This window comes from Pleurodeles waltl, chromosome 9 (assembly GCF_031143425.1).
Source record: "Pleurodeles waltl isolate 20211129_DDA chromosome 9, aPleWal1.hap1.20221129, whole genome shotgun sequence".
Lineage (NCBI taxonomy): Eukaryota > Metazoa > Chordata > Amphibia > Caudata > Salamandridae > Pleurodeles > Pleurodeles waltl.
The window spans coordinates 1,170,564,759-1,170,591,715 of NC_090448.1; the positions used below are offsets into that span (position 1 = coordinate 1,170,564,759).

Below are 26,957 nucleotides of genomic sequence, written 5' to 3' on the forward strand. Positions count from 1 at the left end.
TACACCTTGCCAGGCCAATCACAGAGATAACTGCACACACACACCACAACTACCCAGTCATTCGCCACACACCCTACCACATCACTCAACAAACTCTGCACAACACATACAACACCCATGTCCCCACAAAGGCACCCCCGTTTCACTGATGAGGAGTTGCGGGTAATGGTGGAGGAAATAGTCAGCCACAGCTGTGTGGAGCCCAGGTATAGCAGATATCTATTGCCAGGAAGATGGAGCTATGGCAGAGAATCGTGGACAGGGTGAACACTGCAGGAACAAATCCACGCACAAGGGACGACATGAGGAAGAGGTGGAACGACCTACAGGGGAAGGTGCGTTCCATGGGAGCAAGGCACCAGCTCGCCATCAGGAGGACTGGCGGTGGACCCCCACCTCCTCCCCCACAGTTGACAGCATGGGAGGAGAAAGTCTTGGCAATACTGCATTCTGAGGGCCTCACTGGAGTAGCCGGAGGACTGGACACTAGTGAGTCACCATTACCACCCTACCACCACCCATTCCTGCATGCCATGTCACTCCCTCACCTTGACTCCCTTCACCCCACTCCATCGCACACAGTGCACCATCCCCATAGAACATACCTAAATGTGTACCCTTGCATGCCATACCCACTGCAAGCACATCCCTCCCAGCTCCGCATGCACACCCACCAGCAATGCATGGACAGCATGTAGAACTACCAATCCCACAATACATCACCATACACTACCAAAGGTGAGAGGACAACACCAATATCATTGGGAAAGGTAGAAATGCGGAATATGTGACAGACAACCACCCTAACAAATCACTTACATCCCCACAAGTGCACTAGACAATGTCAGCAGTGAGGAGGTGCCACGGCAATGCAGTCCACCACCAGAAGATGCCCTCAGTGATGACAGCAACTTTGGAGAGCTTGATCTGGATGAACTCCCTGGCCCATTTGGGACCACAGGTCAGTTGGCTACCACATCCCACAGCCAGTCCACCACAGGACCCCTCCTTCCCTCAGACTTGAAAACCACAGCAGCCAACGAACGCCCCCAAACCTCTGCCCTCAGGATACACCAATCAGTAGTGTGCCCACCTGTATAGAGACCTGAGTCGACACCAGACAAGCAAGACGATGAGGGTCCAGGTGTAAGTGAGAGTGGGCACACCGTTCAAGGGACAAAGGCACACGGTGCCAGGAACAGTCAGAGGACAGCTGTGCGCAGGGGGAGGCCAGGCCTATGGAACAAAATGCCCAGGAGGCACTCACCAGTGTCCTGGGGGCATACCAACAATCCCAGGACAGGGTGGGTCATGTGATCAACATCATGCATGAGAACCAGCAGCTGAAGGGGGAACACCACCAGGATGTCATGCAACAATTGCAGGCCTTAAATACCACCATGGCCTCCATTGCAGGGGTGCTGAGTGGCATGGCGAACATCATGCATGAGTACACAACACACCAGCGGGCCCCTCCCACCAGCTAGTGTACTGACCAGCCCTCCAAATCTGCTGCAGCTAGTGGACAGGAGAACCTGCCATGGGACTCATAGGCCACCAGCACCCCTCTCCCCGCAGAAGGTGAACCACCCCACAAATGTTCCCTGCGATCCAGCTGGGAAATGAGCCCCCTAGAATGTCCCTCTTGTGTTCCACTAATTCATGTTTTCACCTTGGACTGCCATTGCTCCTCTATATATGGCCCCATTGAACAAACAGACTGGCCACTACACTGGACTTTTCCCTCCCATCATCCACTAAATTGCACTATCCATTGTTTATGTAAATGTCAAATAAACACCCTTGAACACAACTAGAGTAATAGTGCTTTATCAGTAAGAAATGTATAGAACTGTATTGAACTGCATAATCCAAATGTCCTGTAATGTGTGAATCCATCCAACACATGTGTTCCAGCAGTCTGTAGATATCCATCAGTGCACTGTTGTGACCACACCAACATCTGTAATAAGGCAAGGCATAGGTGACAGTCAATTGAGATGCAAAGGTAGTGACTGGCACAACACAACAGCCACACAGCACTTTACTAAAATGGAGACATGCATAGATCAAGTCTTACCTGAGTGTTATTGGAAGTACTGCTAAATGATATGGGTACTGGTGTCCACATCCTCCTCCTTCTCTTCCTCCTACTCACTGTCTTCAGTGTTCTCTGCTGCCCCAGGTGCATTGTCACCCCCCTCCTTCTGCAGATAGGGCACATGGCGTCTGAGGGCCAAATTGTGCAGCATGCAGCAGACCACCATAATCTGGCAGACCTTCTCAGGGTAGTAGCACACATCTGTCAAGTGAAGGCACCTAAACCTGGCTTTCAGGAGACCGAAAGTGCGTTCCTCAACCCTCCTGGTACGGCCATGTCCCTCATTGTACCGATTTTCAGACGCTGTTATCGGATTCCTAGCAACAGTCAACAGCCAGGACAGGTTTGGGTAACCGGAGTCACCTGGAAGAAGTGAGGGACACACATTAGCCATGCACAATGGCATGGGGTATGACTCTAGTAGGCATACACTGGCATACACTCAGTGGGGACCCAAGCTCACCTATGAGCCACACTCTGTGCCTCTGTAGTCGTGCCATCACCTGTGGGACGCTGCTGTTCCTCAAGACATAAACATCATGCACAGATCCAGGATACTTGGCAGTGACGTGGGAGATGTATTGGTCAGCAAGGCACACCATCTGGACACTGAGAGACTGGAAACTCTTCCTATTCCTGTACACCGGTTCATTTGCCCTGGGTGAGACTAAGGCAATATGGGTCCTGTCAATGGCCCCATTAACATGTGGGATGTGTCCCGTGGCATAGAATCCAGCCTTCACAGTGGGCAAATCATCAACCTGGGGGAATACAATGTAGCTGCTTATGTGTTTGAGCAGGGCAGCCAAAACCCTTCCAAGCACAATCAAGAACATTGGCTGTGACATTCCTGCAGCCAAGCCCACAGTCATCTGGAAAGAATCAGTTGCCAGGAAATGGAGCGCTGGCAGTACCTGCACAAGAGGGGGAATAGCTGTGGTGCTACGGATAACAGGTATCAGATCAGGCTCCAATTGTGCACACAGCTCTGTGATTGTGGCCCTGTCCAGACAATAGGTGAGTATGATGTAGCCAAGTACACAAGGGGTCTGTACACGGGTGCCTGCCTCCTCCTCCTCCTATTCCTCGCAGTGGCAGGTATCTAAGTGAGCCAAAAGTAAAATGGGTGTGCCTACAGGACCTATGGAGACCCAACAACATGCAGTGCAGGTATGTATGTTGGGCATCAGATTTGTCTAGGTGTGTACAGTCGGCTCCAATGACCCACATATATTTTCAAAACATGAGTACCAGCAGTAGGAAATTGTAACCGCCTGTCCTCTATGCAGAGACAAGTGGAAGTGACCTCACTCCGCTGGCATTAGGTGTCATGGCGATAGGCAGTCTGCACCGCCGTGCAATTCCTCATTGGCTAACATGGGGCTCAATGGAGTACAGGAACCAATGATGATCAACGCCGGCGGTGACGGTGTCATGCCACGGACGTGACCGCCTTTTTCTTTCTTCAACTTCACTTGATTCCTGACTTTTTCACGGCGATACATCTCCACTGCGTGTGCTGCTATGACCTGTGTCTGGAACCTGCCATGGCCCGTGCCACCCTGTAAAGGGCTCCAGCCTTCACGCCGGAGGAGTTGGAGAAGCTCATGGATGGGGGTCCTACCCCTGTATGAGCAGCTGTATGGGCCTCCAGACCAACAGGTGAGTACATCATGGGTACATTGCATGAGACATGGATGCATGCAGATGTCTGTGTGTGCTAGCAGTGTGTCATTTGGGGGGTATGGCTGCAGGCAATGTGAATGCAGAGGAACGGGCCAAGTGTGTGCTTGATGAGGGGCAAATGCAGTATTTAAGCCATTAGTGTGACAGGCTGGCTTTTCTGGTTCATGGTGTCTTTCTGTCTGTGTTTCCTCTGCAGGTCAGCGCCCATCAAAAGAAGGGGTTGTGGCGTCCCATCGCCAATGGCGTGCAGACCCTGAGGGTCCATAGCTAGTGGAGCACCCACTGCAGGAAACGGTGGGAGGACCTGAGACGCTGGACCCGGAAGACCGCAGAGTCCCAGCTGGGGATGGCCTCCCAATGAGGGAGGGGGGGCCCGTCGGAGCCTGACCCCTCCCCCTAATGGCCCACATACTGGCAGTGGCCAATCCAGAGTTGGATGGGCGCTTGAGGGCAGCACAACTGCCACAAGGGGGTGAGTACAGACTGTGTGGTGAATAACTTTTATCACTGTTATGGTGTCTGGGTGCAAGGTCCAAGTCATAGGATGGCCCAATATGACGGTTTAGCTTTTTCTGTGTGGTCCTTCATACTTTGTAGGGTGGTATGTGAACTTGGTATTGGTAAGTAGCTAGTATACAATGGCTAACAGGGCTTAGTGAGTCCCAGTATGTTTGCAGATGGTAGTGTTTGGGTTCTTTACTGCTGCAGATATTGGTTTGTCATTGTGGTCCATACTGCACAGTGTTAGTCCCAGTGAGTGATAGTGATGTGTATGCCATATGTGATGTTGGTGCTGTGTTTGACCCTGTGCTCCCTTTCTTTCTCCCCCACCCTCTCTCGTTTTCTCATCCTGTCCTTGTGTACATTAGTATTATCTGGCGAAAGAGCAGGGGAACCGGCAAGTGGGGGAGCTGCAGCCCACAGGACCCAGGAGGCAGAAAGCACAGACGCCGAGGGCACCAGTGGGACAGAGGGCAAGGGGAGCACCATGGGGGAGACAGGAGTGACAACTACAGACTCTGATTCCTCCTCCAATGGAAGCTCCCTGGCGGTGGCGGACCCCTCTTGGTCCACCCCAGCTATGTCATCTTCCGCCACCCCCGTACCAGCACCGCCCTCCCAGTAGCCCCCCACCCAGTTGCCCACTCAACAAGGAGGGTTGGGGTCTCCTTTGCCCCAGCCACCTCAGGCCCTGCCCCAGTCGGCCCTGCTGCCCTGAGTGAGGAGGTTATTGACCTCCTGAGATCCATCTCTGTAGAGCAGTCAACCATAGTGAATGCCATCCAGGGATCTGGCATCCCAGATGCAGCAATGCAATGCCTTCCTGGAGGGCATTCACAGTGGCTTGGCGGTCCTACAGAGATCGTTTCAGGCTCTGGCCTCCTCTCTGACAGCAACCAGTGTCCCTGTTTCTTCCGTACCCCCTCCAACTACCACTTCCCGGTCCCTGTTTCCTCACCCCCAACCCATCCCATGCACACATTCTGACAAGCATGCACCCAAAACAACAGACAGGACTCGCACAGACAAGCACAGGCACCACAGATCACACCAAAAGCTCATACACAGCCAACACACAGATGCACACACAACAACAGCCACTGCCTCCACTGTCTCCCCCTGCTCCTCCTCCCTCAGTCACATCAGCACTCACACTTGCATGCACTGCATCAACAGTCCCAGACCCTGCCACCTGTACAGCCTTGCCCACAGTCACCACAACACAAAAACAACAAGTGATGGACGGAATGCTGAACATTGTCAAACATTCACCCCCAGTACAGTGATCTGGGCCTAAATCCATCATTTTTTTGTTGCCCATGCCATTCCAGTTTGGACCCAGCCATATGCAAATCAGTCTTGACCCTGTTCCCCATGGGAACAGTCCAGCCCGAACTGCTAGGCCAGGTCTTCCCTGGACTGGAAACAAGCATCCTGGGACCGGTTTCGGGGTTTCACCCCTCATCAGCCAGGCTAGCTTGAATCCAGTGGCATGGGAAGCACGGGACCCACGTCTGGGCATACCTTCCCACTTAGGGCGACAAAGCAAAAACAACAAGTGATGGACGGAATGCTGAACATTGTCAAACATTCACCCCAGTACAGTGATCTGGGCCTAAATCCATCGTTTTTTTGCTGCCCATGCCATTCCAGTTTGGACCCAGCCATATGCAAATCAGTCTTGACCCTGTTCCCCATGGGAACAGTCCATCCCGAACTGCTAGGCCAGGTCTTCCCTGGACTGGAAACAAGCATCCTGGGACCGGTTTCGGGGTTTCACCCCTCATCAGCCAGGCTAGCTTGAATCCAGTGGCATGGGAAGCACGGGACCCACGTCTGGGCATACCCTTCCCACTTAGGGTGACAAAGCAAAAACAAGAAGTGATGGACGGAATGCTGAACATTGTCAAACATTCACCCCCAGTGCAGTGATCTGGGCCTAAATCCATCGTTTTTTTGCTGCCCATGCCATTCCAGTTTGGACCCAGCCATATGCAAATCAGTCTTGACCCTGTTCCCCATGGGAACAGTCCAGCCCGAACTGCTAGGCCAGGTCTTCCCTGGACTGGAAACAAGCATCCTGGGACCGGTTTCGGGGTTTCACCCCTCATCAGCCAGGCTAGCTTGAATCCAGTGGCATGGGAAGCACGGGACCCACGTCTTGGCATACCCTTCCCACGGAATGCTGAACATTGTCAAACATTCACCCCCAGTACAGTGATCTGGGCCTAAATCCATCGTTTTTTTGCTGCCTATGCCATTTCAGTTTGGACCCAGCCATATGCAAATCAGTCTTGACCCTGTTCCCCATGGGAACAGTCCAGCCCGAATTGCTAGGCTATGTCTTCCCTGGACTGGAAACAAGCATCCTGGGACCGGTTTCGGGGTTTCACCCCTCATCAGCCAGGCTAGCTTGAATCCAGTGGCATGGGAAGCACGGGACCCACGTCTGGGCATACCCTTCCCACTTAGGGCGACCAAGCAAAAACAACAAGTAATGGACGGAATGCTGAACATTGTCAAACATTCACCCCCAGAGCAGTGATCTGGGCCTAAATCCATCGTTTTTTTGCTGCCCATGCCATTCCAGTTTGGACCCAGCCACATGCAAATCAGTCTTGACCCTGTTCCCCATGGGAACAGTCCATCCCGAACTGCTAGGCCAGGTCTTCCCTGGACTGGAAACAAGCATCCTGGGACCGGTTTCGGGGTTCCACCCCTCATCAGCCAGGCTAGCTTGAATCCAGTGGCATGGGAAGCACGGGACCCACGTCTGGGCATACCCTTCCCACTTAGGGCGACAAAGCAAAAACAACAAGTGATGGACGGAATGCTGAGTCAAGCTAGCCTGTCTGATGAGGGGTGAAACCCCGAAACCGGTCCCAGGATGCTTGTTTCCGGTCCAGGGAGGACCTGGCCAGGCAGTTCGGGCTGGACTGTTCCCATGAGGAACAGGGTCAAGACTGATTTGCATATGGCTGGGTCCAAACTGGGGTGGCATGGTGAGCAAAAGAACGATGGATTAAACCCAGATCTGTGACTGGGGGTGAGTGTTTGCATTGTCAGCGCTCCGTCCATCATCCTTTTGTGTTGCTAAAGTTGCCCTAAGTGGGAAGGGTATGCCCAGACGTGGGTCCCTTGCTCACTGTGCCACTGGAGTCAAGCTAGCCTGGCTGATGAGGGGTGAAACCCTGAAACCGGTCCCAGGATGCTTGTTTCCGGTCCAGGGAGGACCTGGCCAGGCAGTTCGGGCTGGACTGTTCCCATGAGGAACAGGGTCAAGACTGATTTGCATATGGCTGGGTCCAAACTGGGGTGGCATGGTGAGCAAAAGAATGATGGATTAAACCCAGATCTGTGACTGGGGGTGAGTGTTTGCATTGTCAGCGCTCCGTCCATCATCCTTTTGTGTTGCCACAGTCACCACAACAGCAGACACGCAGACAAGCACCCCACACACACATGCACAATCACCACGATCACCACCTCATGCAGCATACCCACCTCACTTGCAGACACCACCACCACAACATACATCCACACGTCCTGTTTGTCCTCCCTCACCATCTGCCCCCCTCTAAAGACACATAAATGCTCCCGAACAGCCATCCACCTCACACATGCACACTGTCCATGCACCTGCACCCAAGTCCGGCACACCTCACCCTCCTACAACTACTTCCTCTACCTCCACTCCCTTTCCTCCTCTCACACCCCGCCCCTCTGGTCCTAAGAAACTTTTCCTTATCTGCCTTCACCTCTTCCCTGCCCCTCCCCCCCATCCTGCCTGTAAGAGGAAAGTCCCCTCCTCCCAGCCCAGTCCCTCTACCTCTCATTCCACTCCTGTTCCTCCCTCTAAGAGTTACCCTGCCACTAAGGGGAACAAGAGTGGCACTCCAGCCCCCTGTCCCAAGGCCACTCCTCCGCACCCTACCCAGAAGGGCAAGGATCTGCCCCCTCCCAAGCCCAAGGACCCCCTCCCAAGAAACCCCCGCACCCACACTCCCTTCCCCTGAGGTGCCTGCCTGCCATCTCCATGATGCCCCTGCCCAGTGGAGTGCCCAGGTTGTCAGGAGTCAAGTTGGGCCTTGGACATTGCCCTGTGGCCCTTTGCAGACTTTGGACTGGGCATTGGCCCTGCCTGTAAATATGTATAAAGTTAGTTATTTGCATTTGAGCTACTTATCCAACATGATAACAGTGGTTGGGCCAGAGGTTTGTGTCCTAGCATTCTTTGCTACTGGGTTCTGTTGCTGTTGATTTACTCTGCAGATTGTTCTGGGTGTGTGGCGTGTGTGTCTATGGTGTGTGTGTATCACTCTCCCCTCCCTCCCTTGTGTGCTAGGCGGCTGTACTCCCCGTGGTCATCAGCAGCGGTGTTGGTGCTCTTGGACGGCCCTCGCGTGGTACAGCATTGGGATGACTTCAAGTTCTGGTTCCATGGCGGCCGCAGAGTCCTCTGTGTCCCTGGAGGTGAGTGTCTCCTTTTATATGATGTGTTTCCGCCAGGCTTTTAGTGACGGTGCTAACACCTAGGAAATCCTGGTGGTCTGATATGTCATAATATGGTGGGCGGATCCTTGACTTCCGCCTGCCTGTAGGTGGATACTGCCGTGGTCAGTGGTCTTACCGCACTGGCGGTTGGGGTGGTACTTTGGCTGTATTTGGGAAGGATCACCGCCATGATTATTTGGGGGTCATTACCGCCAGCCTGGCAGCGGGAATACCACCATCGCCGGCGTGGCGGTCACCTGACCACCAATGTCATAATGAGAGCCTAAGTGATTTTCCCAGAATCACAGGACGTAGCGCTGACTCTGAGTATGGAATCCAGGTCTCCAGCTTCCGAGGCAGGCACTCTGACCGCTGTGGAGTGTCAAGAGCAATGTATCCAATTCTGGAGGCCTCATCTGGAGCAGTGTATCCAACTTGTAGCCCAAATTTGGACCACTGTCCAAGATGAGATGTTCGGAGCATTGTGCCCAATCCTAAAAGGACACATTTGGAACATTAACACCTGGAATGTTGTGTTCGCTGCGATTTTAATGGAGGGTCCCTGTCACACCGGACAGTTCTGAGGCGAGGCCCCTCTAAACTCATTAAAACCAACAAACTCTATGCTCAATCCTCCCACTGTCTGAATCCTGAAAGGACACACCTACTGGCATGCTTCAAATGTCTGTAGCTAAATTGTTAGGGAAAGGGTTTGTGCCAGATGTGCGCCAGATGTCCTTAGGAAGGATCACATGAAGCCCTGATTGTACCCTGGATCCCACTCCTATCTACAATTACTCTATCATATATAAAGTCCAATCAACACAATAACAATTGATGAAATTCGTACTGAGCAAATGGCAAATGTCCTGAATACCTCAATAATTGGTAAAAATGAGCTTAATCTACCAAAGGCATGGGACAAGACTGGCTCTTTCAGGGAATGATGATCTCCTGTTGCCAGCTGAGACAGAAGATGCTGCTAAAAGGCTCCTCTTTGGTCCTTTGATGGCAAAGGCCATGGTGACATCTGTGGATAGATTGCCAGGCTGGTACAACTTTTCTCAGTTTCCCTCTCTTCCAGTAGCTCAAAGAGGAGTTGATTCTGTCACATGATATCAGAATCCACCTGGCTGCCTTTCTATGGTGCTTTAGAGTTGTGTCTCCTGTCCACTGTGACTCTGCAGCCAAAAATATTGAAGAACAAGTCACTTTCCTTTGGTAACGCTCTTTCTGGTAGAGAGTCCACCTAACCTCAGATTCCTCACTTTTTGACTACTCCATCAGGACCTCTGTGTGCTGTCAGGTGGCGCAGTGTGGCTCTGCACTCATGCTATTCCACTTCAGAAATTAAGTGCATTGCCTCCATAAGCGCCGTCCCGCATGCTGATGTTAGCTGCTTTCAATGGTGTTTCTGCCCCCAAACAGCCTCAGCAGTTAATTAGTTTTGAAGAGAGTGTAGGTTGCTCTACTTAGGATGGTTTTAAGAAGCATAGGGCCCAAATCACAAACAGCCTCCGCAGTTGTGGCGGAGGCTCCGCATTCGTGGAGGATTCTTCACAATGAGAAATGCACTGCAGAGTTGCGTCACGAGTGTGGACCCTCTGCCACGACTGCGGAGGCTCTTTGTGAAGTAGCCCATGAAGTCCAACACACAAAATTAGGAGGATGGGTGGGTCAGTGAAGAATCTGTGGTTAGACAGAGTCTCTACCAGAAAGATTGTTACTGAAGATAAGTAACTTGTTATTCTGATACAGAGTTCGAACAGCAGATTCCTCACCGATACTTACTTGGAGATGGGAGTTGGTTTAAACCAAAAAGCCCTGTAGAACTGAGCTAATGAAATGCCCTTCCTGGTGAACCTGGCTGTCCAGGCATCAGTGCTTTGTGAACGTTTGGAGAGTAGCCCAGTTAGCTGCCTCAGAAATATCCAGGACAGGAATTCCATGTGCTAATGCGGTAGTAGCAGCCTTGGCTCTGATAGAATGAGCCCTTCACCCTTCTGGGGGATGCTTCTTGGCCAGTGCATAACAGATCTTGATGCAGGAAGAGCTCAAAGATACCCTTTAACCATGCCCAAAGCAAAGCCTTGCCAGGTGAGAGATAGAGCAAACAACAATACATAAGTTAGCCTGGCCTGGAGGAGGTTTCTCAGTCGGCTACCGCACCAACCCACAAATTTATCCAACCAACAGTATTTGTTGGGTAGTGCCTGGCTAACAAAATAACAGCAACCACCTCCAGAGAAATGTGAAACGTTGAAGAGACCTTGAGCCACATCTAGGTGTAATTGCCAGTGGTGATCCACTAATCATCAATGACTCAGTTCGTCCACCCTGTCATTTAAAGCTCCCACGAGGTGGTTACTCACCAGGAAGATCCCCTGGTGGCCCAGCCATTTTCAGAGGCACAGCAACTCCTGACAAAGGGTTTACAACCCCACCCCACCTTGTTTGTTGCAATACCACATGGCGGTGATGTTGTAAGTGAGCACCTGTACCATCCTCCCTTTGATGGACAACAGGAAGACTTTCAACATCAGGCGGATGGTCCACTTCTCCAGAAGGTTAGTGTAGACTGGAACCTCGGCTGGAACCTAGAGACCTCAGATTTCCACCTCTCTCAGGTGGCCACCTCAACCCAAAAGTGAGCCATCTCTCACTACTGTCAGCTCTGGGTGGGGTAGGAAGAGAGATCTGATGCAGACCACCACATGAGGACTTTTGCAGATTCTGAGGAGATATAGGCATGTTTGAAGCAATCCCCTTGATGATGGGCCCACTGAGACATCAGATCCCACTGCAGGGCCTGTATAAGCAGCCTGACCTGCTTGACCAGCAGGATGCAGGAGGTCCATCGGTCTTAGCAGCCTTAGTGTCAACCTCACTGAATTCCAAGAAAGAGGCTGACCAATCGGTGTCATAGCCTGAATGTCTTGGACTCTCTTGTCCAGAGGAAAGGTATGAAAGAAGAGTCTGAGAAGAAGTTGGGGATGACGTTGGCACATTGTTAGCGAACCTCAAGGATGTGAGGAGGTTTGTCCTAGTCTGGAGGTGGGTGACGACTGACTGGGACAAACTGGCCTTTCAGAGGTAGTCATCAAGGTAGGGGACAAGTGGGACCCCTGGCCTCCGAAGATGTGCTGCCACCACTGACATCACTTTCGTGAACACCCGAGGGGCACTGGTGAGAACAAAGGGGAGCATAGAGAAAATAAGCATCCTGTAGGTCCAGCGCTACCATACAGTCTCCAAGGTTGAGGGCAGGTAAGATCTGAGTCAGAGTGAGCATCCTGGACTTGTCCATCCGAAGGACTAAAATAAGACAGGGATGTTGGCAGCGGCTTGGGGAACAGTGAACTGACTGATGCACTGTCCGTGAGTGCAGGGTCACTGCCACAAAACGGCTGAGACTGAAGTGGCTGACTGTCTGTCTAGGGCACCCCGTCAGAGCTGCGGAGAGATAAAAAGAGCTGCTGCGGTTGGTATTTGTGGATCAGAAAAACCCAAGGAGCAGGCTGGGGCCCTGTTTTTTCCAGAGCGGGGTCTGCTTTGTCCCCAGTAAGCTGAGCCCCATCAAAGGGCATGTCCATAAGGGATGACTGAAAACCAGTCACTCACCCAATGGAATTAGTGGTATTCAGGTCACAATGGATGGTAAATTTAGCTGTGTCATGGCCATCCTGTATGGCCAGGGAAGTACAGGATGAAGATCTTCTGGTGCACCTGGGAGGATTTGAGCAACAGAACCCCAGAGAGGGTGTAAATAGTGGCCCAAAAGGCACTGAACTCCCTGTCTAGAGGAGTAGTCAGGAAGGGTTTTTCCAACTGGTGGAAGCTTGCAACAACAAGCTCTCAGGACAGGGATTCTGTGTCGAGGTCGCTGGGGTCATTGTGATGGCAACATGTAATCTGGCAATTCCTAGAAGGACCACAGCAAGATTAATTGTAGGCTGTAAGAGGGTGTTGGTGAGGGTCTCACTGGAGAGCAACAATGGCTCAGTATTGGGGCGTGGCCAAGATGGCGATCGGAGCGGCAGCATAAACCGCAGCTCCGTCGCCCAGCCCGTACAATTATCCTGATACTAAACACCTAGCCCTCCCTGGGGCAGGGCGAGGAAGCCGTTCGTGGGTCCCCATCCTGCTGCACCACCGCTCAAACCAGCGCTCTCGGAGACGCTCCATTTCCGGAGCTGTGGGACAAAGTAAGCACACAGCCGTGATCGGCGCCTGACCCGCGGGCCGCCTAGCCCAGCCGATCGGGAGCCGCGCTCACCGGAACCGGCACTGGGTCTCAGCCGCCGCTAAACAGAGGTAAGGGCTCGCCGCTGCGTCCCCGTCGTGTGTGCCGGGGCGGCCCTCTGACCTCCGGGGGAGCCGCTCGGCGCGCACAGGGCCGGCCGAGTCCTCCCGCAGGCGTCTTCATCCTGCGAAGCGCAGCGCCGGAGCGCGCTCATATCAGAACAGATAAAAATCCTATTGTGATCACCCATCAGACACTCGCGCTTTGATGTGGAACTATGCCGCATATTTGAACCAGCTGTAATTCAATTCAGACGCTATTGGCAGCGCAGGAGGCGGCCTGGGGGTGGAAAACAAAGACATAATTGAGCATTCGTAGAGCCGACAGCTGCCATTTTAGGTGCCTAGGATCTCGCGGAGATCAAACTCCTGTGGCTCAGCAACATTATATCAGCCAGCAAAGCAAACCAAACTGCACAAATATCCCCCTTAAACGTGATGCACATCGGGGGCAATGACTGGCAACAGTTAAGCAAGAATACTACCTCAAGCCTCACTGCGCCCCCCTAGGGCACCAAATGTGCTAGAACTGGCAAAGTTAATGCAACAGGCGCAAGCAGGAAGCAGTAAGATCAGTACAAACTGTGAACACATCCTTTGGAATACTAGAAGTGCAAACTAGAATATAAGAGGTGCTTCCCAATGAAACTCGCTAGTTCGCAGCCCCGTAACGAGTTAAACATTTCTTTGAAGTAATCCTAAATATTCAACACAAACAATGCCTCCATCCGATATGGAAACGCCATATCTACGCCTCTTCCACAACGCTGTATCCGGATCCGTCTGCCTCCCTCAACTGTAGCCTCCTCAAGCAGTTGGTCAACGTCTACAATTGTTCCTTTATCGCTCAACCACTAGTCGCGTACCCTGGTCGTCCGGCTCGCCACAATACTTGATTTGACAAGCTTGTGCCGCTGTGGCCCCGATTGCAACACTAAATACATAGCCACTGCTGCAATTCTCAAATGATGAAGCCAAAAACCACTTGTGCATCTTCCACCAAAATGGATCATACCACAACTCCCCATCCGGAAGTGCACGCCAGTGCGCAATCTACATTACAGAAGCTGGAACTAACTTTACAATCACATACTTCACAATTCGAAAAAATCCTGCAAGCCATTCTAGACATGAAGACCACCTTGGAAGCCAAAATAGGCTCTATAACAGAGGACCTCAATATCCTCCGCACCGATCAACACGCTCTAGCCGATAGAGTGTCCGAACTCGAAAAAGACACGGCGCCCCTACCAGGCGCTATGGAAGACCTGCAACTACAGTTATCGCAATTATCAACAGAAGTTGATTTCTTAAAGCGCAGAACAGAAGATGCAGAAGGCAGGTCTCGGCGCAACAACATACGCCTGGTCGGCTTTCCGGAACGTGCTGAGGGCTTAAGCGCAGAACTGTTTATCGAACAGTGGCTTATAGACACAACTCTCAAAAATAATATCCCGAAGTTCTTCTCAGTTGAAAGAGCACACAGAATTCCAGGCAGACCCCCAGCACCAGGTTCGCAACCACGCCCTCTTATAATAAGACTCCTTAACTATCGTGACAGAGACCTTATCCTCCAACTATTCCGCAAATCAGGCCCAGTGTGCTACGAAAATGCCACGATAACAGCTTATCCGGATTTTACGGCAGAAGTGCAAAAAAAACGCAACTCCTTCTACAGTGTTAAGGCATGCCTTCGCAGACACAATATCAAATATGCACTGATGTTCCCAGCCAGACTTCGAGTACAGGATGAATCTTGCACCTTCTTCTTCACCACCCCGGAAGATGCCTGGACCTGGCTACATGCCAAAGGCCTAGCTGATTCGTCGGATGCAAGCACTCAAATTAACAACAGATCTCTCTCCACGAGGCACCGTAAGCAACGTAGGAGACAGGGAGCCAGACCCTCACCTGAGCAGGCAGAATCCAAGCGCTCTCGTCTCCTCCGAACAACATCCAGCTTTGTTAATGCTCCCTCCGCCGACTCACCCTCGCAAACGGAAATCGAACAGGAACTAGTCTTACACTCCGACTCAGCTGACTCCACATGCGGCCCTCTTCTCACACCACGCACAGCAGATGACATCTGAAGAATGATTTGTCTAGGTCACTTGAAGCCTAAAAACATCATCGCAGCTTTTTCGAAGCTCCTACACGTGGTCTAGCAGTCCATGGGTGTCCCCCGTCCGACACGCTTCGCCTCTTAAAACATGCGAAACCCGGGCAGGGTAAAACAATACCTTTGCACTAATGCCAACTGGCACCCCCCTGCTCCATATGGACAATTACCCCACACTGGATTTTTCCGGTATTGTTTTTTTATATGTTAACAGTTCATTTGTTGTATGTTGTTTCAGCGCGCACCTTTATATTAGGAGCATGGAGCTATAATAGAAGGGCCAAATATAAAAACAGCAGTGAACACATAAGGGCCGCCGATTGCAGCAACAAAAATACCGCTCACAGCTTATTTCTTGATTGTCGGCCAGCTACAGCGACTGAGTCCCATAATAATGCCAATACCGGGTCGTCAGATAAGAACAACCCCGTTTATATAATACACACAAAACTACTATGGCTACTCATAGACACCAGGGAACCCTAAAATACAAAACACTCACTTGGAATGTTAAGGGCATGGCAAATCCTCGGAAACGTCAAAAGGTTCACGCCTTTCTCACAAGGCATCAAATACATATAGCATTCCTACAGGAGACCCATTTCACCAAATCTATCCTAGACACCACACGCCCAAAATGGAAGGGGCAATTACACGCTACCACTACCTCATCCTTTGCTCGTGGAGTAGCAATCTGGATAGCACCAAATGTCCCGTTCGCGCCCTCCCGCACGCAATGTGACCCAAACGGCAGATATGTAATACTGGAAGGTACCCTAGACGGGTCCCCATTAGTCCTGGTTGCACTATACTCCCCGAATTCGAACCAGCGCGACTTCTTATCCACGCTCACTACTGGCAACTTCAGCGACCCTACATTGGAAAGCATATGGGGTGGTGACTTTAATAGCGTCCTAGACACTCACATGGATCGCTCATTCCCTCCTCTCAATGCAGCCCCCGCCAATCGTGCTTCAGAATCCCTAGCACAGTGGGCGTCAAATAATGGACTAAGTGATATATGGAGGGTGCATCACCCCACTCAGCGTGAGTACTCTTACTTCTCCCCAGTCCATAAATTACACACTAGGATAGATTTATTCTTCGTATCCACCACCGTCAATTACAAAATATGCTTATCCGAATATTTAGCACACACAATATCAGATCATAACCCATTATGCCTAACGTTGGCATGGGGACACATACAAACTCGGATACCAACATGGCGCTTGCAACCAGAAGCCCTCCTAGATCCTCCTTTTCAAAAAGACATTTCCAAAAGCTTAACCGATTACTTTCTATCAAACAAAAATACAACCTCTTCCCGTGCCATAGAATGGGACGCTCATAAAGTGGTGATAAGGGGTCATTGCCTATCGGCTACAGTGGGGGTCAGAAAGATACTCATTAAGGAATTACAAGACTTAGAAATAAAGCTCCGCAACGCAGAAAATGCAAACGATAACAGCGTACCCGCATTAGCAACACTACATCTGCTTAGGGCTTCTCATAAGGAGACGGATAACAGACTGGGTAAGCACGATTATAGACACTACAGGGCAAGACAACACGCCGAAGGCGATAGATCTGGCAGATTATTAGCTTGGTTGACTCGGCAACCATCACAACCAATACCCATTGGCGCAATACGCCTAAATCCTGACACAATCGTTAATACCCAAGCAGGCATAAATGATGCCTTCTCCACATATTACCAGACCCTATATGCGCCTCCTCCACCACCTCCAGAGCAATATATTATCAACACACTAAGCCTGGTCCCCCAAAATCAACTTATCCTTGACAATACCGCCATCCTAGATGGCCCCGTTACTATTGAAGAGGTGCGCCTGGCATTATCACAAATAGCATGCAATAAAACGCCCGGCTCAGACGGTCTACCGATAGAATACTACAAGTCCCATGCTTCCCTCTTATAGCACCCACTAACAGAAGTATTTAACGAAGCACACCATAAATTACAATTGCCAGACTCAATGTGTGAAGCACTTATAGTCGTCCTCCCAAAATCAGGCCGCGACCCCCTAAATGTTAAATCATACAGACCGCTCTCCTTGCTGAACACAGACTGCAAACTATTAGGTAAAATACTCGCAAACCGACTCCTCCCTTATTTATCGTCTTTGATACACCATGATCAATCAGGCTTTATTCCTGGTAGAAGCACTTTCCTGAACATTAGAAGACTCTTACACATAATACACATAATACACAGTAATACAAACTCGGCAGCAGTGGCCCTATCTTTAGATATAGAAAAAGCATTTGACACACTTAGTTGGAACTATCTGCTATACACTCTTAAAGCGTTCGGTTTTGGCGCCGGTTTTATTAACTGGATCAGGACGCTCTATTCTAGGCCCACTGCCCGTGTTAAAAATGGACGTGTTATCTCTGAAGCATTCCCAATAGGCAGAGGTACTAGACAGGGCTGCCCATTATCCCCATTGCTGTTCGCTATTGCTATGGAGCCACTAGCGATTAAACTACGGAGCTACGCACACATATGGGGTATACCAGAGGCTAACACCCACCACGTCGTATCTATGTACGCAGATGACACCTTAATATACCTGTGCGACCATTCAGCCTACATGACTAAGGCCCTGCAGTTATTGGACTCCTTCGCTATCGCCTCTGGACTACACGTCAACTGGTCCAAATCAAGCATATTCCCTATCTCTCCGTCCCCGGTAGCTCATCATATGTCGCTACCACAATACAAACTGCCTTGGTCACATATAACCTTTAAATATTTGGGTGTGCAAATCTATCACTCTATCACGGATCTAACAGAAGGAAACATAGATAGAATTCTCGGCTCCGTTCGCGGATCAATTCCCTTCTGGAACTCACTCCCCCTGTCCCCAATGGGCCGGGTGGCAATAGCCAAAATGCTCATCCTTCCAAGGTTTCTATATTACTTTACAGCTCTTCCGCTGTGTTTACCCCGTTCCTTTTTTAATAAACTGCAATCAATACTAACGGATCTACTCTGGGGTAAAGACAGGCGTAGAGTGGCGCTGTCAATAACGCAACATCCGCAGGAGATGGGCGGATTGGGAATGCCTAACTTCGAAAGATATTATGCAGCCGCCCAATTATCATGGCTGTCTACATGGCTAGGTGACACCCTGTCAGCCGAAAGTAAGATGTTACAGACACATATACCATCACAGAGGCTGCTACTTTCCTTACTAACTAACATCCCCCATACGTCTCCACGACTAATATTACTAGAGGCAGCTCGATTCTGCTGGCGCAGATATGTCCAAACTAAGTCCACGTCTATTCCCTTTTCGCCTTTGCTCCCATTATTTCAACTCCCGGATACCCAACACCTATCAACACAACATGATACACGCGAAATGAACACGCTCCAAATGGGTGATTTATACTCCTGTTCCGTTTTGCGTACTTTCGCTGAACTGGTAACTGCAGGTATTATGCAAAACGGGGCCTTCCTAACATTTAACGCCATAAGGCTATTGCTTAACAAGATCTGGGGCGCAGGAGACTCGGAACCTCCCGAGTCCTCGCTGCTCACCACTATACTAACTATTGGCAGCTCAAAGAGCATTATTACCACATTATATAAAGCATTGCTTGAAGCAATATGCACAACACTACCGAACGCAAAAGCGCGTTGGGACGCTGTCCTTCCTACCCCACTATCACAGAAGACTTGGATCACTGCTCTCACAACAATCAAATCAGTATCCCGCAATCCTCGCCTACGATACACTCAATTTAATTATCTCCACCAATCATACTTATCTCCAGCCCGTATTCAAAAAATCTACCCCCATACAACACCAACATGCCCTAGATGCGCTACACCAGCAGCCGACTTCTACCATATGGTTTGGAAGTGCCATTCCATAAACCTGGCCTGGCAACACGTGACGGAGGTAACAGCAGAGATCTCATCCCACACCTTAGTGTCCACTCCCGATTCCTGCTTACTCGGCATAAGGCATCGTACTAAAGCACACAAACATACGCACAGGTTTATCGACCTGGCTTTCGTGGTGTATAAACGCTTGATAGCAATACATTGGAAAGCTCCACATGCTCCTTCTCATGCGTCATGGCTACGGGACTTACACAGCCGGTCGCAGGCTGAAGCCCAGACACTTCACTTGCTACAACACAGAGGTCTCATCTTAGCCGGCCCGGAGATTTGGGACACATTCGTGGTTGCAATGGAGGCCAGAGACGACTTGTATCCCCCATGAACAGGTCTCGTCCCATTGCACACCACAGACTGAGCTGACACTGTTGAAGCTGGAATCGCATAGTAGCAACTTTGATCTGCTCTTAAACACATTCATTACTGCTATCCTCCCTCCCCCTCGGAAGTTACTTCTAACCTGTGCCCAATCACTCATCACACGCTTACACAAGCCTATAATACATAATCACGTCAAGTAAAACAGTCCTGCCCCTGAACCCGTCGACACTGCAGACACCCTTTACACCCCCGTAGTGATTACTATATTAGTTACAGATATCGTCAGTATCTGGCCATTCCCCGTAAGCTGCAAGCAGCCCTCATAACAGCTCGCATGTTAAATGTCACCGTATTCTCCTTATACAATGCCCTTAACTCTCTCGCATTATTAAGATAAGTTGTTAAAGTTTATTCCTCCCGATGTTCCCGTTTTTTTTCTTCCAATTCCCCTCACCCCTCCTCTCCTTTTTGCACCTTTTGTAATGGCAATGCTGTGTAAAAATTATACAATCTTGTAAAAGTATTGCAAAATAACATACAGCTATTGTATCGTTGTGTGCAGTTTGCGTTCAATAAACAGATTTAAAAAAAAAAAAAAAAAACAATGGCTCAGTATTGCGAAGAAAACACTTTCCTCAGCTGCAGAGCCTGGGGGTAAGACTAGACTAGTGTCAAGAGAGATGTTAAAGTCCCTGGCCTTCTGTAGGACCTCATACCAGTCTTTTTTCATAGGAGGTTTGCCCAAATTCATCACCTTCAACTTGCTCATCATCAGAGTTCATCCCAAATAAGCAATGTAGCGTATGAAGCCTGCCTTGCCCTGCGGAACCAGGCGTTAGGCTCTCAGATGCAGCAGACAAAGGCTGCGGTTCAGTGGAAACCAAGCATGACCTCGTATACATTCGGGGCAGTGCTGACTCGAAGTTGGAGAGCACATTTGGATGAGTCTCATTTTCTGCAGTCAATAAAGTTGCTACGGGCACTGAAAGGCCATGATCTGGCATAGACTGTGGAGCCAGAAGCAGAGTTAGCCAAGGTGCTGGTAGAGGTCTGGTGGCTGTACCAGAAGAACCAATTGGTGCTGAGGACGAACCCGCAGATTGTATCCCAGATGAGGGACCTTTCATCTCTGTGGGGTCTGCAGGGGTGCCCTATGGATTTGGAAGGGATCCAAAGATAAGCAACATGACCTTGCAGAACTCTTGGATCTGCCTCAGAGATGCAGACGGCCCCAGAAACTCAGGCCGTGCCAGGACAAGTTGCAGGATTAGCTTCAACATAAACTGAGATCAGGAGCCACAATGATGCTCTTGCCCCTTTTCAGGTGTATGAGAGTAGAGGAAAGATGCCAAGTCCCGTATGGAATTTTTATATTTTTTCTTGGCTTTAGACAAGGATTTGGAGCGAGATACAATCGACTTTGAGACCAACTTTTGGACCTGGAACAGGATCGAGACCGACCTTTGGACTTGGATTGGTTCTAAAATAGGGTCTTGTGATGCTTGGTGATGTATAGCTTTGCCTCACAGTTCCGAATGATCTTTGGATTCATCAACACAGTCACTGCAGGCCTTAAAGACGTGGCCCAACTGTAGGCACCAAAGGCAATCCGGATGTGGATCTGTCAGGGACATTTGCCTGCAACAGTCCTTACAAGGTTTAAAACCTGTTGTCTTGGGAGGTGACATTTCTGTTGCAGACTGTGCAAAACTGAGGTAAATTGGGTCTCAAAAGAGGCAAGAGGTAGTTCTGGTTCCATATATGGTGGTGCAGAAAGAAAGAAGCTAACGTCAGGGTGTGGGAGTGGCAGTATATGCTTGTTAAAGAACATCTGCCCAAACACCAGCTCAGAATCTGAAACTCTATTAACAAAATAATAATCTGTGATTCATAGAAGTGGTTGACAGGAGGATCCCTCAACACTAAAGGGACACAAGCTGCCCAAGCAGAGGAAAGACAAATTTATGGGTTTTGGTTTACAGAGTTTCAGTGGAGACCATGGGATGAGATTGAGGCAAACATCGAGGTGCAGGATTCTGACTTCAGGAGAAAGTATGCAAATTACCTTTTACTAGATAAAGAAATGTAAAATCTTGCTGCAGAGAAAGGTAATCAGAAACTTCTCACTTCAAGAATCAAGCACAGAAGCAAGACTTTACACTTCAGAGAGAGACAGGCACAACTTGAAGGTGTGGTTAGCATGAGCAGAAAAATAGGTACAATGGTTAGTTACGCTAAGGCAAAATTTTAAAATCTCACGCTCAACAAGGCTAGGCTTGGTATTAAACCACCCTCCCCCATCTAAACTTTAGTATAGATGAAGAAAAGTTTCTCATTAAGCCAAACATGGAATACCCTTGCTTCTTTGGGAAATCCATCAACCCACTCATTGCCTCTTAGAGGCAATCAGACAAGAGTTGTCCGCAATATCGACATTTTGTATCATTGGTGAATTATATCATACAGGTGCCTAGAAGCTCTCACTTAGATCCGAAGGCCACAGCTGGAGAAGATTGGAAACATCATGGGGCAATTGCACGCAATGAATAATTTATATAAAGACTCATGGCCCTTCCATTCCCAATGTGGGCTATTGCCATATTGGAGGAAGAATTGCTATGTAAGCCAAGACCACATTAATAGCACATGTGTTAAATAAATGCCATGAACATAACGCAACATGCACACTTTTTACACAGGTAAGCCCCCATTGCCGAAGTGTGTGAGTATCACTTGCACATTGAGACTAGCACTGGTGACTCGATAAGCAATACAAATGCAGACAACCAATGGCTCACCTGATCATCCTGTTGCCATCGTCTGGGTCAGCATCGTGGTCCTGCAGCTCCTCGTTGTCACGGTGGTTACCTGTCGGGCAGGTCTCAGACTCCTGGGCTAGATTTTCTTCCAAGTGCTCTATCAGCCTCCTGCGGCTCTCTTCACCAGCGCCTCCATTCTCTTCACCTCCCAAATCCATGACCACATCAGATTCGGCTCCGGGGCTGAGCAGGTCTGAGAAAAGAAGTGTCCATCACAGCAGCTGGTCACATGTCATGCAAGTAGAACTGCAGCAAAAGTGCAGCGATGACACCAACAATGGGGTTGCCAGAGGCCGCGTGCATCACTACCAGCAGGCACAGAAACTGCTGCCACAGAGTGGGACATACCTCTCGCCGGGACATCCAGTGGCAGAGGTAAAGACTGCCTACTTCTGATCTGTGGCCAACGGCTAAATGATGAAGTCCTGAGGGAGCCAGATGAGGTCAAACACCAGGAGGGTTTCCACCCTTGAACACTCATACTTTAATGATTACCTTATCCATGGGTACCCCAGACAAGCACTTAGCTGGAACCTCGTCCAGGACATTACACACTGACTCTTTTTTGACACCACAGCCTTGGGTTTACCACTCTAATCTACCCTTGGCATCCTTAGCCTGGGTATTCAGCAGCAACTTGCCTCTGGGTCTCTCGCAACAATGAGTCCCTCGCACCAGCATCTTGAGAGTCTTAGGCAAGCATGTTCTTGGCATCCTTGACATCTACAAATGTCACATTAAACCTTCTCTGGGATTCCTCCTCTGGGTGTGCTACGCTGATACTCCTCAGGCACTCTGACCTAGGCTATATCGCAGTAACATGTTCCTGGCATCTTTACAATTAGATGTACCACACTTCAATGCTATAGCTTCAATGTCATCCTCACTCCGGGCATTCTACATGAATGAGCAGGCAGTAATGCATTCTCTGCATTCTTGTCCTGGGCATCTGCCCCGGGGTATCCCAGACAAGTACTTCCTTGGTACTCTCATCTGGGATATTTCACACTACATTTTCCATGGCATTCTCACCATTAATGTGTCACTTGCACTGTTTCCTCGCATGGTCGCCCTTTAAATCCCACACTAATACCACTACCTGACCTCTCTTCCCACCTTCTATTGTTCTGTCCACTAGACTTCTTATTGCCTTCTCCTTCTCCTTCCCATCTCATCTCTCATTTCTTCCAAAATACCACATTCCTCCTCGTCCTTTACCCCTCTACTCCCACCGTTTGGATACTGCCATTCCATCCTTCTGTTCCTTCTGCTTTGTTTCTCTATACCAGCTGCATTGTTCATTGTACCCTGTTGCCCCTGTCTGACTTCTTCTTACGCCAACTTCTGATGCTAGGTCAGCCCTACCTCTGGCTTCTCCTAATCCACCTCCTGCTGCTCTTGGCATCCTTGAATCCTCCCATCAACTCTGCCCCACCTCCTCCTGCAACTCCTGCCCTCTTCTTGTTCTCCTTAACCCAACTTATTCTGTCTTCTTTACCCTACCTCAGCCCTTCTCTTTCACAACTTTCACAACTCCAGTTTCTCTTTCAGTTCCTCCTCCACTTGACATCTGTACTTATCTTCTGCTTCCCTCCTCTACGCCAGTGTCTTCTGGCCGCTCTAACTCACCATTGTCTGCTTTCCCTAGCACATCTCTTCCCCTCTCTACCACACCTTGCGTCCTGTCTACCACACCTAATTTTCCCCTTTCTACCACATTTTATTCCCTCACTACTACACTTTCTCTTTCCCTGTCCACCACACCTTGTCGCCTCCCAAACTCCACTTTTACTTTCAACCACAACTTACTCCATCTGGACCTCACCTCCACGTTTCCTCTCTACTACACCTCCTCTTTCCCCTCTACCATCACATTTTCCCTCTTCTACCACACATCCTCTTGCCCTCCTCTACCACAAAGTGCTCCATCTCGGCCATAGCTCTCTTCTATCTACCACACCTTGTTCCCTCTCTACCACACCTTCTCTTCTACACTCTATCCCTCTCTGTCACACCACCCCTTTCTATCTTTATTGCATCCCCTTTTCCTATCTGGCAGGCTTTAATCCCTCTCCATCACTGATAGTTACCACTCTAACAGACCTGATTCCTTCTCTCTCTGCCCTACTTTTTCTGCCTCTACCACATCTTGTTCTCCTACTATCAAATCTCCTCTTTGATGGCCTACCAAACCCCTCTCCTTCACTACCACATATCTTCTTCCCTATCTACTGCACATCCATCCTCTCTACCACACCTCCCCTTTCCATTTCTACACTCCCTCTTTCCCTAGCTACCGCACATTACTTCCTCTCTACCACATCTCCCCTTTACTTTTCTACCACACCTTGTTTCCTCTCTACCACACTCTGTGCCCTCCTTATCACATCTCCTGTGTCCCCCAACAGAGCCTGTTACCTCTCTACCACACTTTGTGCTATCACATCTCCCCTGTCCCCAACACAGCTTGTTATCTCTCTACCACACCTTGCCCCCCTCTCTACCCTGTCTCCATAGTCCCTTTCTACCAAACCTTATCTCTTTCTGTCTAAAACACTTTGGTCCTGATTTAGATATCGGTGGACGAGTTACTCCGTCACAACGGTGGTGGATATCCCCTCCGCCAAAATCTAAAGTCCATAATATCTGATGGGATTTAGACTTCGGCGGACGGGATATCCATCCCCGTTGTGACGAAGTAACTCGTCCACTAATATCTAAACCAGGCCCTTTGTTTCTACTCTGCCAAACCTCAATTTACTCTCTCTAACACATATTGTTCTCAACTACAGGTGCCCCTCTTTCCTTCTCTACCAATCCCCAGTCACCTACCATACCTTGCTCCCAACTCTCCCAAACCTCTGCTTTCCCTTTGTTCCACATCTCACTTTCCCCTTTTACCACACCTTGTCCCTCTCCTTCATAGCTCCTCTTTCCTTCTATACCACACATTGTTCCTTCTCTACCACACCCTTTTCTTTTTCCATCACCTCTCCTGCCCTATCTTTTAGGCATCTTTACTCTCTTTCTACCGCACCCTGCGTCCTCCCCACCATATCCATTCTTTCTCTATGACATCTTCTATCCTCTCTACTGCATCTTCTCTGGCACAATTCCATCCTTCCTCTCTGTATTACTTCCTCACTCCTCATTTTCTACTCAGCACCTTTCTTTCAGGTCTTTATTCTCCTCTGGTCCTCCTCTCATCGCTTCTCCACGCTCTCTCCCATGCTCTACTGGGGCAATTAACAACAACTCCTCACCCCCCACTGCAAGGCACCCCCCCACCACGCCATGACAGCTCTTCATAGTTACCTCCATTGAAGGCCACTTCTCCCAGGCAGTTATTTGGCACTTTCGCTGAGCACCGCTTGTGACAGTTGAACTTGCAATCTGAGCAAAAAACACAAATATGCACCATTACCCAGCAGGTTTACCAACTACCAGCTCCATCACCTGCAGAGGTATGCGGCTCAGCACCTATGAAATCATCTCAGCACTCTTGTCTCCTGATCTGTAAATACTGCAAGCAGCTCCAGAACTAGCTCCTCCCACTTGCTCCTTATTGGTCAAGCAATTCCACCTGGGAGCCAATGGTCAGAAAAGCTGACTTACTCTGTTTTTGCCTGCCAGTCCATGAAGCAGCCCCTGACCATGATATTAGATCATATTACCAAAAATGGCACCAGGTAGCCAACTTGGAAGGGTGGCTCCAAGTGAGTGCCAAAAGCTCAAACGTCCTCTGAATTATATGGGATCCCTTGCAGGTGTGATCTGCTAGTGGTACATATACAACATAGCTATATTTTGGCTTTTGTGCTAAAGGGGTGAGAGTTAGGACCATGGATGATAATTGGCCAGAAGTCCAAAACTTAGAGCAGAAGTGCTAAAGGAACTCTAGGCGCATAATACATACACACAAAGAATGTGAAGTGTTTCTGTTTTTGCTGGTTTCTGTATTGACAGGTTTAAACATCAGTACTGACTCAATGGCTTCACTCTGTACCTCAACATTCCTACCAGGGCAATAATTCAACATTCTTACCAGGGAATTAACTGCCAAGAAGTCAACTTTATGAACTAATTACTGCTTGGTTAACACAGGCACCATTGTCACGAAAACAGCAAGCGTCTCTGAAATTGAACTGCACTGAACTGCACTGAGGAGGAAGAGGAACAGTACACCTCTTGCTCTCAAATAGGTTAGGACTTGGACAAAAAACAGGCCCGGGCACCATAAGTGTCCTCCTTTAGCGTATTAGCTAGCTAAGAAAGTGGCCCACAATTGCAAACTGGGGCAGTTTTGAACTTATAAAGACACTCTGTATAGGTGCTTTGTGAGATATGGGAGACTGCAAGGGTGTGTGCTTGCTTCTGGCAATATTTGTGTAATATCAGAGAAACCAATAAAACAGGCCCACTAAATGTCAAAAGACCAACCTAAACCCCTACCTTACAGACCAGCCCTTGGGGCACTGCATGGTTGCCCTGTAGGCCAGTCCCACCCGCTCTTTCAGTGGATACAGTGAAGGCCCTCTCATCATTGAGGCTCATGCTGGCACTCTGGAAAGGAGCAATAACTGATTTAGGAGAAGTAACTATGCTCATCCCTGCAGCCTGTTCACTAACAGAGGACAGGTACATGCATCACACCATGGTCGCCTAATCAGAACACAA

The 26,957-nt window shown here is 49.6% G+C and overlaps 1 protein-coding gene across 2 annotated transcripts in view; it reads right to left on the minus strand.

Moving 5' to 3' along the window:
- The window catches only part of PRKD1 (protein kinase D1), a 720,579-nt gene that overhangs the window by 124,494 nt on the left and 569,128 nt on the right, over nt 1-26,957 (minus strand). For both annotated transcript variants that reach the window (XM_069209053.1, XM_069209052.1), the window contains exons 6-7: nt 25,596-25,673; nt 22,260-22,473 (exon numbers count right to left, since the gene is read on the minus strand). In XM_069209053.1, the coding sequence (XP_069065154.1) occupies nt 22,260-22,473; nt 25,596-25,673 (292 nt within the window). The remainder of the gene's footprint in view (nt 1-22,259; nt 22,474-25,595; nt 25,674-26,957) is intronic.